This window comes from Megalops cyprinoides, chromosome 4, assembly GCF_013368585.1.
Source record: "Megalops cyprinoides isolate fMegCyp1 chromosome 4, fMegCyp1.pri, whole genome shotgun sequence".
Classification (NCBI taxonomy): Eukaryota; Metazoa; Chordata; class Actinopteri; order Elopiformes; family Megalopidae; genus Megalops; species Megalops cyprinoides.
The window spans coordinates 30,859,246-30,873,911 of NC_050586.1; the positions used below are offsets into that span (position 1 = coordinate 30,859,246).

The window sequence follows — 14,666 nt, forward strand, 5'->3', positions numbered from 1 at the left end:
AATGCAAACAAAAAATTTAGCTTTGTGAGATTTAATCAGGCGTTATGCTCAATTGAATGGTTTTATTTCAGATTTCCAGATGAAAATTGATATGTCTGGTTGTGAATCATCTGTTAGTAGGATGTGTTAGTTGAGGAGTAAGAAGCATTAATTTTTGAAAGTGTGTCTGGGATTTAAACATGTTAATAAATATAAAATGATCTGCATGGCTGCTTTTCAATAGGAACATGTGGTTTTCATTTGTAACACCAGCATGCTAACGCACCACTGTGCTAAATGCTTGTGGCCGACACATCGAATATAATACGCAGCAAACCTGCATTTCAGTATTGAGTGTCGTTGTTCAATTCCTTTCACACAAGGACAGCTTAAGATGACAGGTGGTCTCTCACTACCCAAGTACCGCATAAAGTGGTTATGTTTGTACTGGTATCATCTGCATCAAAGCAAATGGCCACTAATGTGCTTTTTGCGGAGTTTGCATAGTTGAGTCTAGGTAACTTAAAACATATTTTAAGAGGCACTTTGAATGTTCCTTATTTGTTTTTGCTTCCTAAATATTTCAAGAAATTCAGGTAAGGTTTTTAGAAGGACTCATCCAGCACTTTTAGTGTTCTTTCCTGTTCTTAAGAGAGGTGTCTTACTGCATCCTTTAGGTCCTCATTTTAAGAGGGCCCTTTGTGCTGTTGATTGATGGACAATGACACCTTCGCCCACTGCCAGTTCTCTTTTCAGTTCAATGCTTGTCTACTTTCTGTTCCTTAGGCACATTATCTTTAAGCATTGCTCATCCTTCTTAAGCTGCGTTTTATGTCCTCCAGTCATGAGTTTGTCAATAACAGACGATACTCGCGAATGCTCAGCACTCATTGACTCTACTTGAAAAATCAAGCGATGTGAGTTATTTCACTCACTGTTTTAACTTTTTTATGCAGCAACAAAAAGTACCTTACCTATGCATGGAAGACGATATGGACATCCATGGACTGTAACTCTTCAATGTGTGTAAAATATTTGCACAGCAGTCAAAATCTCTTATGTAGCCTGTTAAGTGCTGTTAAGTTACATGATGTTAAATCACTACTATTCAGGACTATTCTGATGACTTCTTTCTTTATCTACAAATCTCAGCCACTCGTCAAAATGTACATAAGTATGTCTTCCTCTTCTCTGCTCTGATGCCAGCTGACATCTGTGAAACTTCACTCTGCGATGTTTCCCCCACAGTTTTATTGTCTCCTCTGTGTGGTTTGCCAAAGCTGAGACCTTTTTATTTCCTGTTCTTTATATTTGTGTACATGCATGAAACACTTCCTCAACTGTGAATGGTAAAGGCGTGAAAGCGCTGAGAAAGAACCCGACCTTTGCTGATTCAAATTATGCAGGATAGGCCTGGGTTCAGGTGTGAAAATGGGCGTCTGTCTCCAAAGCTGTGGCGTCTCAGTGCCATTGGATACAGCCCTCACCAGCAGCGCGGATCTTGGAGGAAAGGGCGGTAGTGCCACAGCTCAGGGTGTCAGCTCTGTCAGGAACGATTATGGGCTGAATTTGAAAGGACTGCTCGGATCGGCCCGATCCTCCACAGGCGCAAGACTGAGACTCAGAGGTCTGTCAAAACAGGCCATGCTCCATTGCACTGCCTCCTGTCACACACGTGGGGGGGGGGGGAGGGGCTAACAGAAAAAAAAAAGTTTTAAAAAGTGGGCACCTCCAAGATCTTCACTCAGTGTCTGCATGCTGTTTTTAAGATCTATTTCTTTCAAGGTTTGTGCTTCAGATATGTCCTTCTTGCTCTACATTTTTTTGCCATACATGAGTTCTGTTCAAACATCGTACTTCCATTCTTTGTTAATCTGCACACTTGAGACAATGGCTGCCTCTGTTTTTATGTGTCTCATGGCCAACAGACAAATGCCAAAAACAATGGCCACTCAGCCAAACTGGAGACGTCTGCAGTAATGATGGACGATACTGCAGTTTGCCAAGAATAACGAAATACATTAACAGTTGGGGTTGAGGGGCACCACAGTGTGATGAAAAGAAGAAAAGGACGTTGATTTTCTCTTAAAGCCGGGGCATGGAGCACCATGGCGATAAGGTCATTCCACACCCTTACAGTCACTCTCTCACCAGTCACCAGTTGCTGTAGGAAACAATGCACAGCAGTACGAAGTGCTTATGTTGGCCCGGCTGAGCATCGACTATGCACTTTGAAGACTTCATAAATGTTATTTTATATTTAAACAGAGGGCTTGTGAAAAGTAAACCACTGGAAGCATTGAAACATTGAAAGTGAGGGGGCACATTAAAGACACAGCAATACAAACACACACACAACAATACTGCTTGTGTATGTGTGTGTGTGATATATATAATTAAAGGAAATTAAAGGAAAACCCTGAATAAATGAGTGGATAAACATAATGAATGCAGATGCTTCCACACAGGTGTACTGCATGGTACAATTAAGCAATTAACATCCAATCATGCTCTGTGGCATATATAAAAATGCCCAGTTGATCTCGATTTTGGATCAAGATGGCAAAAGGAAAAAAATTTAAGTGACTTTGAAAGAGGGTTTGACAGAGTGTTGGGGCACAGATGGCAGGAGCTTCAGTCACAAAGACTGCTCAACTGGCTAGTGTTTCAATAGGAACAGTGACTAAAGTGACCTCTGCATTTAGAAAGACATCAGTAAATAGGGTTGGAAATTGTGGTCGACAGCGCACATTTGATAACCATGATGCTTGTGCATTAGTATGATATGTAAGGAAACTGTGTCAGCAAGAACAATCCGTCGACAATTACATAGAGAGGGATATTATAGTAGGGTTGCAGTGCATAAGCCCCTCGTTAAAAAGATGAATGCACATTTGAGAGTTCAGTGGTCCAGAAACCATAGGCACTGGTCTACAGAGATGTGATATGGTCAGATGAGTCATCCTTCACCATATTCGTGACAAGTGGGTGAGTGTATGTGTGGCGTACACCAAGAGAACGGTACAGGCCTGAATGCTTGACCCCTACAGTGAGGGGGTCCGGTGGCTCTGTTATGCTGTGGGGGGCATTTTGCTGGCATGGTTTAGGTCTACTTGTCCCCTTAGAGGCAAGGGTCACAGCAAATCAATACAAAGTTGTTCTGAGTGATCACCTTTATCCTATGATGAAATATTTCTATCCTGATGGGAGTGGTCTCTTCCAGGATGACAATGCCCCCATCCATAGGGCCGAGGGGTCACTGAATAGTTTGATGAGTATGAAAATGATGTGAATCATATGCTATGGCCTTCGCAGTCACCAGATCTCAACCCAATTGAACACCTATGGGAGCTTTTGGACCGACGTGTTAGACAGCACTCTCCATCACCATCATCAAAACACCAAATGAGGGAATATCTTTTGGAAGAATGGAGTTCCATCCCTCCAGAAGAGTTACAGAGACTTGTAGAATCTATACCACGCATCTCCCTTTCTCTCTGTAACTGCAATCTATTGATATTGTGCTACCATGTGATGAGAACAATCTCTCTCTGTCACTGTCTCTATATATCTCTCTCTTTCACACAGAAACGCACACAGTACAAAATAAATCCACCTTAATATGGGGCAATAAAAACATACCAGTGTCAAAATCAGATCTTAATTATTGAATTGGAGACATGGATTGGATGAGAACTATCCCTATTTTCTATAAAAAAATCACTCTACACTAGTTTAGCACTTAACTCAGTATCCTGACCTCTGGTAGTACTTCTCGATAACTACTCTTAGCATAGTGATGCATTGTTTTGGAAGTCGCTCTGGGTAAGAGCATCTGCTAAATGACGTAATGTAATGGAACTGGGATCACCTGTTGTGCCAGTTATCAATCAGACACTGGTTGAAAGGCATCTCTAAAACACATAGGATCAACTGTCTTCCTCATGAGTGGACCCCATTGATACAGAGGGAGTTTAAAACTCCTATAGGCCCTGATTTCCATGTGGTACATCGTTCACCCACCATAAGGTTTAATGGATTACTGAGTGAGCTTGGCTTTACTTTTATGTGGACTTCTTATAGTTTTTATGATTATAATGCCACTTTATGCCGTACTCCATTACTGATGTATGTTCCATAGTGACGTTCCCCACAGATTTTAAGATGGTGATTAAATGAAATCAAATTGGATGTGGCCCTTATGGGCACAGACTGAAACTAATTCACTCCACCCAGAGCAGCCAATCCACGTGGGCCAGCTGAATCAATTTGACTCATTATCCAATGAAATTGTATTTGTAACTGGAAAGTAATTAGGATGCCATGTCATCCTGCAAAGTACATTTGATTCAATGCCAATCGGATTGATCAATTGATGGATATAACAGCTGAGCTAAATGCTGGAATTAGCTTTGATTGTTACAGTTATAGTGCATACAACAATATTTTTGATAGGTTCTATCAATAGAAAGGTTCTATTTATTGCAAGACTGAAGATCAGGTCAATTTGGGGATTATAACAAGCAATTTTCTAAAGGATAAAAACAGGCCTTGTCCACAATATTTTTGCTCATCCTCCTTCATTAGAAGGAATTCTTTTTGCACTAGTCTTTTATTTAAATAGGAACTTAAAATATTTACCGAAGCCAGCCATTTCATTAGTAAGACATTTCTGCTGATTTGTTTCCAGTTCAAACTGTAAGTTCAGTTGACAGATTCTAGGTTGCAAATTGAATGAACAATTACCAATAACAATGGACAGCTGCCCGCTGTTTAAATCTCTTTGAAGCAGGCATTTTTTTTTTCATTTTCAGATCAAGGATTTGATGATGAAACAGGCAAGCCAAACAGATTGTTTTCTAATAGGTCTTAATTGCTCTGTAACTTCGCTCGACTGAGTTACGAGGTAATTATTTTGTTGCTCCAGCATTCCGGTAATTGAATCATTACTGGACATCTCAGCTCAGCACATTTGGCCTTTGTTTTATGTTTTAATCTCCGCCACGGTAAAGAGAGTGAAGTTAATAAGGTTAAGAGAGGTCTGGTGAATATAAGTCTGATGCACCCCACCATTTCTTTTGAAGGCAATTGCAGGAAGGCAGGCTGCTTCTGCAAAAGGTGTTTAGCAATAATTTCATATGAAGCATGATGGGTTGAAGTAAGCTCTTAAGTCTCCTGCTGAGAATTATTGGTTGAATAATTCCAGTACAAGACAGACCAGAGATAAAAGAAAGAAAAAAAAACTACAGCTCCATTTCCATCTCTTTGCTATGACCTGCTCCTAAATCGATCTGATGCTATTTGTCAAAGGTTACATTTCCCGATTACATAAATAACCTATATATCATGGGTTTGGAGATCATTGAAATGAACAAAAGAACAAAAGAATGAATGAATGTATCCTTCAGAAAAAAAAACAAAAAAAAAAAAACACTTGACATGAACACTGAGAATCCAGAGAAGAAACCACATAATGATTAGACTGGATTTGAACATAAACATAAAAACATACAGGAGACATTGCTCACAGACAGCTTTTTTATTTGTCAAACCAAAGAGCTCTCGTTGAAGCAACCACTGTTCATCTGTACACAGGAACATCTTGCCCCCCACCCCCACCCATAGATGTGAGGAGTTTTTAGATAATCAGTACATTTTGCTAGATAGCTCTTGATACTTGAAATTGAATGATGACATCAGAGAAAGCATACAGAAATCGAAGAGCTGGGCTCCCTTTCTGTCTCCGTGACATCTCCTTAGTAACTGAAGACAGCTGTTTGCCAAAACCACTTGCAGCACACAAGCTGAAAAGGCCAATCACTATCGGAAACCATGTTTTAATGGTAACACACAGAATACACTTATGAGATATCCTTTAATCGGCTGTCTGTGCTATGCGGTGATGCAATGCAGCCCTTTCTGAAGGCCAGTAGGATCGTGTCTAGCGAAGTTACACAGGCAAGTGGTTGAATGGTTAACCAAGGAACTGCCATTACTTACTGTACACACGAACACTAGATGAGAATTGCTGTAAACATCTTGATCAAAGAAGATTACATCAATATGAAATGGTATTATGATGCCTCAGTGTATTCTGCTAGAAAAACCTCCATTAGAAACGAGGTGATTTTTATATCCGTAAATACGTAATGTGACGGCTACGCAGAATCCATGGTTCAAAAACAATGGTCACACATTGTTTTACATCAAGAAACACCTCACTTGCTATACTGAATTTGTACAGTTCTCTTGAACAAGTTAGTTATTAGAGTGCCATTACAATGCATGATTGACCTGTATTTAGGAAAAAAAAGAAAAAGAAATCATTATAGTGATGTTTAGAAATCACTTGCATTTTTTTCACCATGAATGTGGCAAGCAAAATGCGCACACATGGTCACAGTCAAGGGGTTAGTCATCATGTGGACAAATGTGGGAATACTGAGCTGTTGATTACACTGTCTGTGAAATCCCAACACTGGTCATTGCTCAACCCACTCCGCTGATTTTGGTTGCACATTTTTTTTTTACCATAGTATTTTTCATGATACACTTGCAAATGTAACACTGGTATACAGTGACATAACAACAACTGTTAGTGTTTATCTTACATTTCAACCAAATACAGATATACATATACTTTTTTGAATGTTTTCTTTTTGAAAAGTCATGAATGTTAAAAAAGTTGTTAATGTAACGTGATGTTGTCATAATAATCTTTGAATATTTGGAAAATTCTGGGAAAAAAAAAAATCCATTCAGTGTTGGCATTATAACCGCATGTATATTTTCCATGACACACTGTCCTTCATTGCCATTTCATCAGAAAATACCTGCAAACATAAAAAAAAAATCAAAAATTCTTAAATATATTAAGTAATGAATTTACTCTTAGGCATATAATAGAATTGTGGGTAAAAAAGAGAAAACAATATAAAGGGGGGATTCTATCCTGAGCTGTTCAAATTGATTAGAGACAGGAAGATTTCTTAAAAGCAGAATCCAACACAATGTGGCCTGAAGGACACACGACGAGACAATCAACTGAAATGAAAACCAACCGTGGGACATCTTCCAGGGAATACTTAGCCAACCACAAACCTCAGCTAATATATATATATTTTTTCTTCAAATAAATTAAAAACAAAATACAGTGGTGAAAGCATTAGGACACCTTTGATCACCCCATACAATATACCTCAATATAAACACTGCAGTGTCACTTTTTTAAAGCTCTATTCTCTGTCTATAGCAAGTGTGTTAATTTCTAAACCTTTGTAATGTGTATCAGAAACTTTAGAAAATACACGTAAAAATGTATCCCTAAATCACATTATTGAGATTAGGTATGTAATCATTTATAATATACATTTACTACCATAATCTGTATGCCATGCAATATTTTAGTGTTTCATATATTACACAACAGAATATTCTTTTTTTAGTTTTCCCCCCCTGCATCAGAATATTAATGTCAAATACACTACTGTTAAAGTCAAGTATTGGTGAAGTATTTTAGTAAAAAGTACAAATATATAGTATAGTATTAGTGGTTATGTTTTAATAATAATATTTTAGACATGATTCTACTATTCTTTTTAGCTACAGTATACAGTATTTGTGTGTTTATATATATATATATATATATATATATATATATATATATATATATATATATATATATTATATTTGATGCCCTCATTAAAAAGTGACTCTGTAGTTTTCATTGCAATAAATCAGATCCACAGTGTGACCATTTCCCCCTCAGTATGTTACACAATTGCATTCCATACTGGTACAAAAAAATCAGAATAAGAATTTGAGAATAAAAAGACAAGGACAAAAAAGAAGAGGAAAAAAAGGGACAGATATTTGACAAGGGCAGGTTCAAATCAATGTAGAAAACAAATATCCCGCCTACCACAACTAAACACGTATTCTTGAAAAACCCATTGGAAATCGATTCTTTTTACAGGTTTTGCACAGTTTGTATTGAAATACTGGATCGCTCGATATTCCAGTAAGCCAGGGGAAAAGGGGAGGATGGTGGACTGTTCAGTCTTCCTCTGTGCAGCCGAGCAACTCAGCCCGCAAAGTGATCCGACCGTACCACGACCATGGCAGGAGCCGCACGAATCGGGCGTAGATGGGTGGGTCTATCACGTTCTTTCTGTGAGTGTCATTATCGAAGTTTCCTTGGAATACCTAACAAGGAGAGAAAATAAGTATAAATATTATATATATTGCATATATATTGTGTGTGTGCATATATATATATATATATATATATATATATATATATATATATATATATATATATACCAGTATGCAGAATGAACATTTATCATGGAGGTCACTGGCTGAGTATCATCAAGCTCCTTCTTAAGGTGTTGAGCAGAGTTCTGTCCTATAAATGTCACGACTGTTGTTTTCCACTGTTATCATTGGCTAAATTTTATGACAATCAGCCAGCCAGTTTCTCATTGGTGCACAGAGTTACAGGCAGATTCAGAGAAGAGAGACGACACAAATGGAAAAATGATGTCAGATGCCTGAGGTGTCAGCCAAGCAGAGATGCATTTGGATCAGTTTGATGGCACATACTGGGGCTGCTACATGCACCTCTTTGCCACCGAGAGAAAGAAAACAACCAAGACAAGACCTTTGCATCTGGGTGATGGCAGTTAAGCCCTTCAGTCAGTCAACTTACTGTTACACCACTGGACTGATTCCAGTCCACACAACACCAATAACACTGCAGTGTCTCTTTGTAAGGTACAGTGTATGACAAAAAAAATTATATTGTAAGATATATATATTAGTAGCCAAACTATAGCTGTAGCTGTAGCTGTATGTAATTTAAAATGCCTCTCATTAATAATCATTGTAATACAATGTTACAACAGGTACTGCATCTGTGGTGACATTCTGATGGAATGCAGTGGGCATTTCAATCATGGACTAGGGTTCTGATAAAATTATTGTGTGTGTTGTTAAACCTGGAGCAAATGTGGTAAGTTAACCACAGTGGAGCTGGACGATTTAAATTATCCAGAATATAATCCAGAATCAATCCAAGCAGACTATTCTTATCTGTTTTTGTTATAAGATGGGCTATAGAAGAATGAAGATTTATCAAGGAAGTCGCTGGCTATTAACTTCTGTGGACCTCAGCAAAGATCGCGAGCAAGACAACCTCCCTTAGCCTCCAGCAGGGTGATTTGCATGTATTGCCTCTTTGATGCTTGACTAACAGCTGCAATAGAGACAGTCTCCCTCGATTACTCTCACTCTCACAACCACCCACTGTGTTATTAGGGTAAAAGGTGTTGGGAGAATAAACAGGTGTGGAAAATGACATGGTCTGCTTGTATAAGCTCTTTATTTAATTTTGGATGCACGAAGATGGCAGTCTTTAACAGGGAGGCTAGTTTTTGCCTCTCTCATGTGAGTGGCTTCCTTTGGCATCCGGATGGACTGAAAATAAAATACGAAAAAAAGCACTTCACTTAAAAGGGATTTCAATCAAAACCTTGTGCTTGTTATGCAAACAAGGACACGGAAGGTACTGCCTGCTCACACAAAACCACTTCGTAGCCACTTCAAACACCACCTCGTTCAATTCACTGTACCGTCCGCGGCTTGCTCACACTATAATGAGCTAATTCACTCTTCCCATTCCCCCGAGCTTCATGCACACAATGTAGATAGCTTTTCAATGGTTCCCGCATGACTGGAAAAAAATGCACTTACATCAGCTCTTTATCTCATGTCTTTGATTGGCGCCTAGGTAACACGAGCCACTCAATGAAAATGACTTGGACTTGAGCAGTCCCCTGTGGGACTGCGCGACTGAGCGATGGCATCTGCAGCAACGCAGACACACGCCATCAGCAGTTCGACAGAGTGTGATGGCATCTGGAGCCCTCTAGGGGGAGCTCTCTGAAGTCACTCACAGTGTTCTGGGAGGATGAGTCCTCTAGGTGACCCACTCTCCACTCTCTCTCTGCTTCTGCCCACCTTGGAAATCAGATGTAAACAGTGCCAGGGTTTACCTGATGGAGCCTCCCAGGGAGTTATCGATTAATGCATAGTGTTTTAATTACAGTCGTTTATCTTCATTTACTACTTGTCTCAGTTATGAATGTAAGACTTTCTCAGAGATGATTAAAGACAAAGTTTGTGTAAAAGTTTTTCTTTCTTTCATTTTCTTTTCTTGGCCTTTTACTACAGTGTTTCCCAAACTTTTCTTTCTGGGGACCCACTTTTTAAAAATGACAAACCATCGCAACCCAATTCACAATAAGCCTTATCTATAAATCGAGAGCAGATCTGTGCATAAATGAACGTTCTTGACTATTTTTACTGCCATTTCCACATCATCTTAAATTATCTTGAATAGGTAAACCAGCCATTTCGAAGAGATGTACTTTTCATAAATCACAACTTCGTTTTATGCACGTTATTGAAAACATATACACATGTTAAATACTTTATAAATGAGACAAAATAAGTGCATTTACAGTAGGTGGAGTTAACAGGCTGTCGTGCATTCCTCTCATCAGTAAAAGAAACAGAATATATGCTAGCCTTTCATACTAGATTCAATGTTATAAGTACAATTATCAGAACAATATGAACATTCAGTACTATCAAAAACATGCTTCCTGTTGAAGGTTTTTTTAAATGCTCATACCTATTATCAGAACAAGGAGGCTTGTGTTTAAGTGCAGCTTTTTTTGTTTAATTGCTATCAAACAGTCACTCAATCAATTTGAACAATCAACAATCAATTCATTAACCACATCAGATCTATTCCATGTCAAATCTCATTAGGCACATTATGTGCTATTTATTTTATGCTATGTAGTGCATGTATTATGTTACATGGTTCATTATGTTTGCATTAGCGTTACTACGCTTCTCATAGTTTTCACCGCCACATTTGCTATATTTTTTAATGTTAAATCGCTGTTTCCTCAAAGCAAAAATTAGCTAGAATTTTTCCAATCTAATTTTCTAATTGCACCGGTTTTAGCACACATGCTAAATGGCTAATCACACCAGTGTGATTGTACGCGCGAAAGGGTGGGATAGGTGGGCCATGGAAGAAATTCTGCAAATTTATTTGGTGACCCAAATAAAATCTCCTGCCACCCACCTGTGGGTCGCGACCCGGTCTTTTGGAAACACTGTTCTAGTACACTAAAAAAAAAAAACCTTTACAGCACACCTACATAATAAACAGACAGTTTGTATGTAAAAATCCATGTGGATAGCCTAAAATGGAAATGCACATTCACTTCCCTTTCAATGGAAACCTGCTGTTGTGCAGAAACAGTTCTGATCCTTGTATGATTCAATGCAATTCTCGGTGATTGCTGCAACAAAGCCAGGTAGTCAGTGATGTCACAAGCTTTCATCTATATTTTATACGCCTATAATTATTCTATTTTCCTCTGGAGAGAGGGATATGGATAGTTTTTTAAAAGACAAAAGGCCAGTCTTTGCTTAGAGGACAGCTTTATCCAAGGCAACCTGTACAGAGTGTTCTGAGCAGCTACATTGTAGCTTTCTATAGCAACTACAGCTCATTTAAGTTATTCAGGATAAATAACCTGTTCAAGGATGTAGCAGCAGTACACCACCTGGGAGTTAAAAGTGTAACCTCTAGCTAATGCGGGTCCTTTTCCTTCATCACCGAGATCACACGATTTTGTTTGGGAATAATGGTGACAGTGTTATACCTGATTCCACACTGTGTTGTGATCTCTGTGCACGTAACAACACCACATTTGTCTTGCAGGTTCCCGCCTCTCTCGCTCAGGGCCACATCACATTCCAGACGTGCAAATGATGCAGTGCATTACGAATTCCCCCTTCTTTCACTTGGGGTCACACCACATCCTGAAGGTGCAAATGCTGAAGTGTGACAGGAGCTCCACAGCAGACCTGGCATATCCGGGAATGGGAATGTGCGTCACCATTGCTCACGCGACATATATATATATATATGTAAGAACCAGGTCACCGCAGAAGATTCCTCCTCGTGTGCCTCATTACCATACGGTGAAAGAAAAAATGTGCAAAACTCCAGGAGCCTCTTTGGGTGGCGTCAATGTGAAAGAATGTTTCGCATACTTCACAAACATTTGCCTGACAGAAATCAATGCTGACAGTGCAATCAAGCAGCCGCTCTAAACTACTCACCACGGAAGGGTGATAAAAAAAGAAGCGCTATGCTCTTGATAGGATTTTTTATTTCATCAAACAGAAACTATAAATGCTCAACTTTTCACGCGACACACATTGGAGCTTTACGGCAAGCCTGCACAGTGCATTAGCTCGAAAGCTCTGTTTGATTCAGCCAATAGCGACTGCGTGCAGCAGAATTAACTCAGTGCTGTCAGCTGCTGTTACAGATCACCTGGGCAACCACATTACTACCTTGATGCATGGAAAACCCTTTCATTTTACAGTATAAAACCCAACAGCAGTCCTGAATGCATGACTGTCCCTCTCCAAATTCCAGGCCAAGTAGTAGCAAAGGAAACATATACATTCTGGTGAGGTAAGCATATTTCGTGTAAACATAATATGTGTATGTGTTTGTGTGCATGTATGTGTGTGTGTGTGTGTGTGTGTGTGTGTGTGTGTGTGTGGAGTCTGGGGGAACCACTAGAAGCCATTCTTCCCCTACTCCTAAAGTGTCTGATTCACCATTTTTATAAAGAATCATGTAAGACATCTTCACCAGCTGTTTGATCAGGTCTTGTCAGGAAGAGGAATGCAATTATGCATTTTAAAAGATATGCTGCCGGTGATAGGCTTTTAACTTAATAAATGGAAAAAGAACAAATTTTTGATGGGTTCTTTGAAATTCTTTCATCTGTTTGAAATTCATTTATTTGTATACAAACCTGCATCTCATTGAGTTTAATCACCCCTTTATTCATGGAAAACAACCGAATGATATTGAGTTGCTGCTTGGGGTGTCCATTAATTAGCATTTGTGTAAAACCTCCAAAGACATGTTTGAAGTTTGAAGTTTGAAGGTTCAGAAAAATGTTATCAAGAGGAAAAAAATGGAGAGACAAATCCAATGAAAGACTCAGCTACAGCAAAAGAATCATGAATGTACTGAAAGAGAGGATAAGCTTAATTTTTAACACAAAACTTAATGCAAAGGAATTGATTACTCCAATTCACAAAACACTCTGGCTTAATGTGTGGTCACATTTACCTCCGTCCAAAGGGGGCGGTTCAATCACCATTATTGCTGTTACCTTATCACGCCAGCTCATAGTTCATTTCAGAAACTATGAAAGGTATAATTATCCCTTCAAGTGCAGCATTAATTCCAAATGAAAGATGAAAATTGCAAAAAAGGTTGGGTAATCCGAGAGAAGAAAAATCTTGTTAAAACCTTGTTAAATATTATTGATTTAAATTAGCCACAACTTGAAAATTTTAATTCAATAGGCCTCATTCTCTAGAGATCTAAATGAAAATGCATGTAAATGTGTATATGTATATATCATTAAAATGCATATAGCATGAACATATTGCTTCAGTGCTGTGTCCCAGTTTCACTAGCTTTTTCTGCAGTACCTGCTGTGGACACGGCCGCTGTGACAGTTTCAAAGATGCTGCCATTTCTCCTCAAGTTAGAGGTGTCCCTGAGAGAACAGCCAGTCACTTTGGAGGACGACGTTTAACTTCACCAAGACAGAGCTCACTGTCTCTTCATAGGCTCTTATGGCCAAATACAGTGAATACAGTGGACACCATCGTGCCCGTGGCAGAACAGGGTGGGGCAGGGGTCAAAGGCTCAGTAAGCGAGAATAAGAAAGAAAAAAACACTGCATGTTGCACCAGTTTTGTGAGTGTGTGGTACAGTGGTGTGGAAAGGCACAGTAAAGGGGCAGAGAGGGGCTCTGCTGTGTGTGTGTGTGTGTGCGTGCATGCGTGTGTGTGTATGTGTATGTGTGTGTGTCATCCACCGACCTGCTGCAAAATCCCTCCTAACACCTGAACTTCATTGGGCTTCTTCTGCATGCAGGGAGCGAGTCATGCTTTAAACCTATCATATCCATTGACATTGCACCAGGAAAGACAGCGGCGCATGCATAATATGAAGGTGATGTGCAATTTAAGGTAACACTGCTTACAGGGTTGGGCTCACAGAGAAGAGTAGCAGATGTATTTGTGCAGTGAGAGAGCAGTTAGATTAGAAGAGTGTGTATATGCAGAACTGGAGGTTCATAACCATGAAACCCCTAATGGGACTATACTGCTGTCCAAATGTTTTAAAGCATGAATCTCATAGGATGCAATGCACAAGGAATTGTTTTGGGGTACGAGAACCTGACAAAATACGTGGGAGAAATAAAAGGGACATTAGGAAGAAGGAAGGAGGAACATTAGGAAGGAGTGTTTGTGATAAGGTGAAGATAAGAAGGAATTAATCAGACCTTTGTTGAACTCATTAACAAAAATCCCTCTGCAGAGATGCAATTCTTCTGTTGGTGCCCACATAACCCTAGCAATCAGGACCCAAATAATTGACACCTTGCTGTCCTGCTAAATCCCTGATGTGTAATTTCAATTACAAAAGAAATGAGTTTTCAGATGGAATATCAAGCCATTGTTTTATTGAATTAATTTTTTTAATTAATCCTCACTGT

At 39.1% G+C, this 14,666-nt stretch overlaps 1 protein-coding gene across 3 annotated transcripts in view; it reads right to left on the reverse strand.

Moving 5' to 3' along the window:
- Positions 1 to 7,679: 7,679 nt before the first annotated feature.
- LOC118776608 (EGF-like repeat and discoidin I-like domain-containing protein 3) overlaps positions 7,680 to 14,666 on the reverse strand; it is a 134,645-nt gene continuing 127,658 nt past the window's right edge. For all 3 annotated transcript variants that reach the window (XM_036527056.1, XM_036527055.1, XM_036527053.1), the window contains one exon: positions 7,680 to 8,184. In XM_036527056.1, coding sequence (XP_036382949.1) covers positions 8,035 to 8,184 — 150 coding nt within the window. In that variant the 3' untranslated portion in view covers positions 7,680 to 8,034. The remainder of the gene's footprint in view (positions 8,185 to 14,666) is intronic.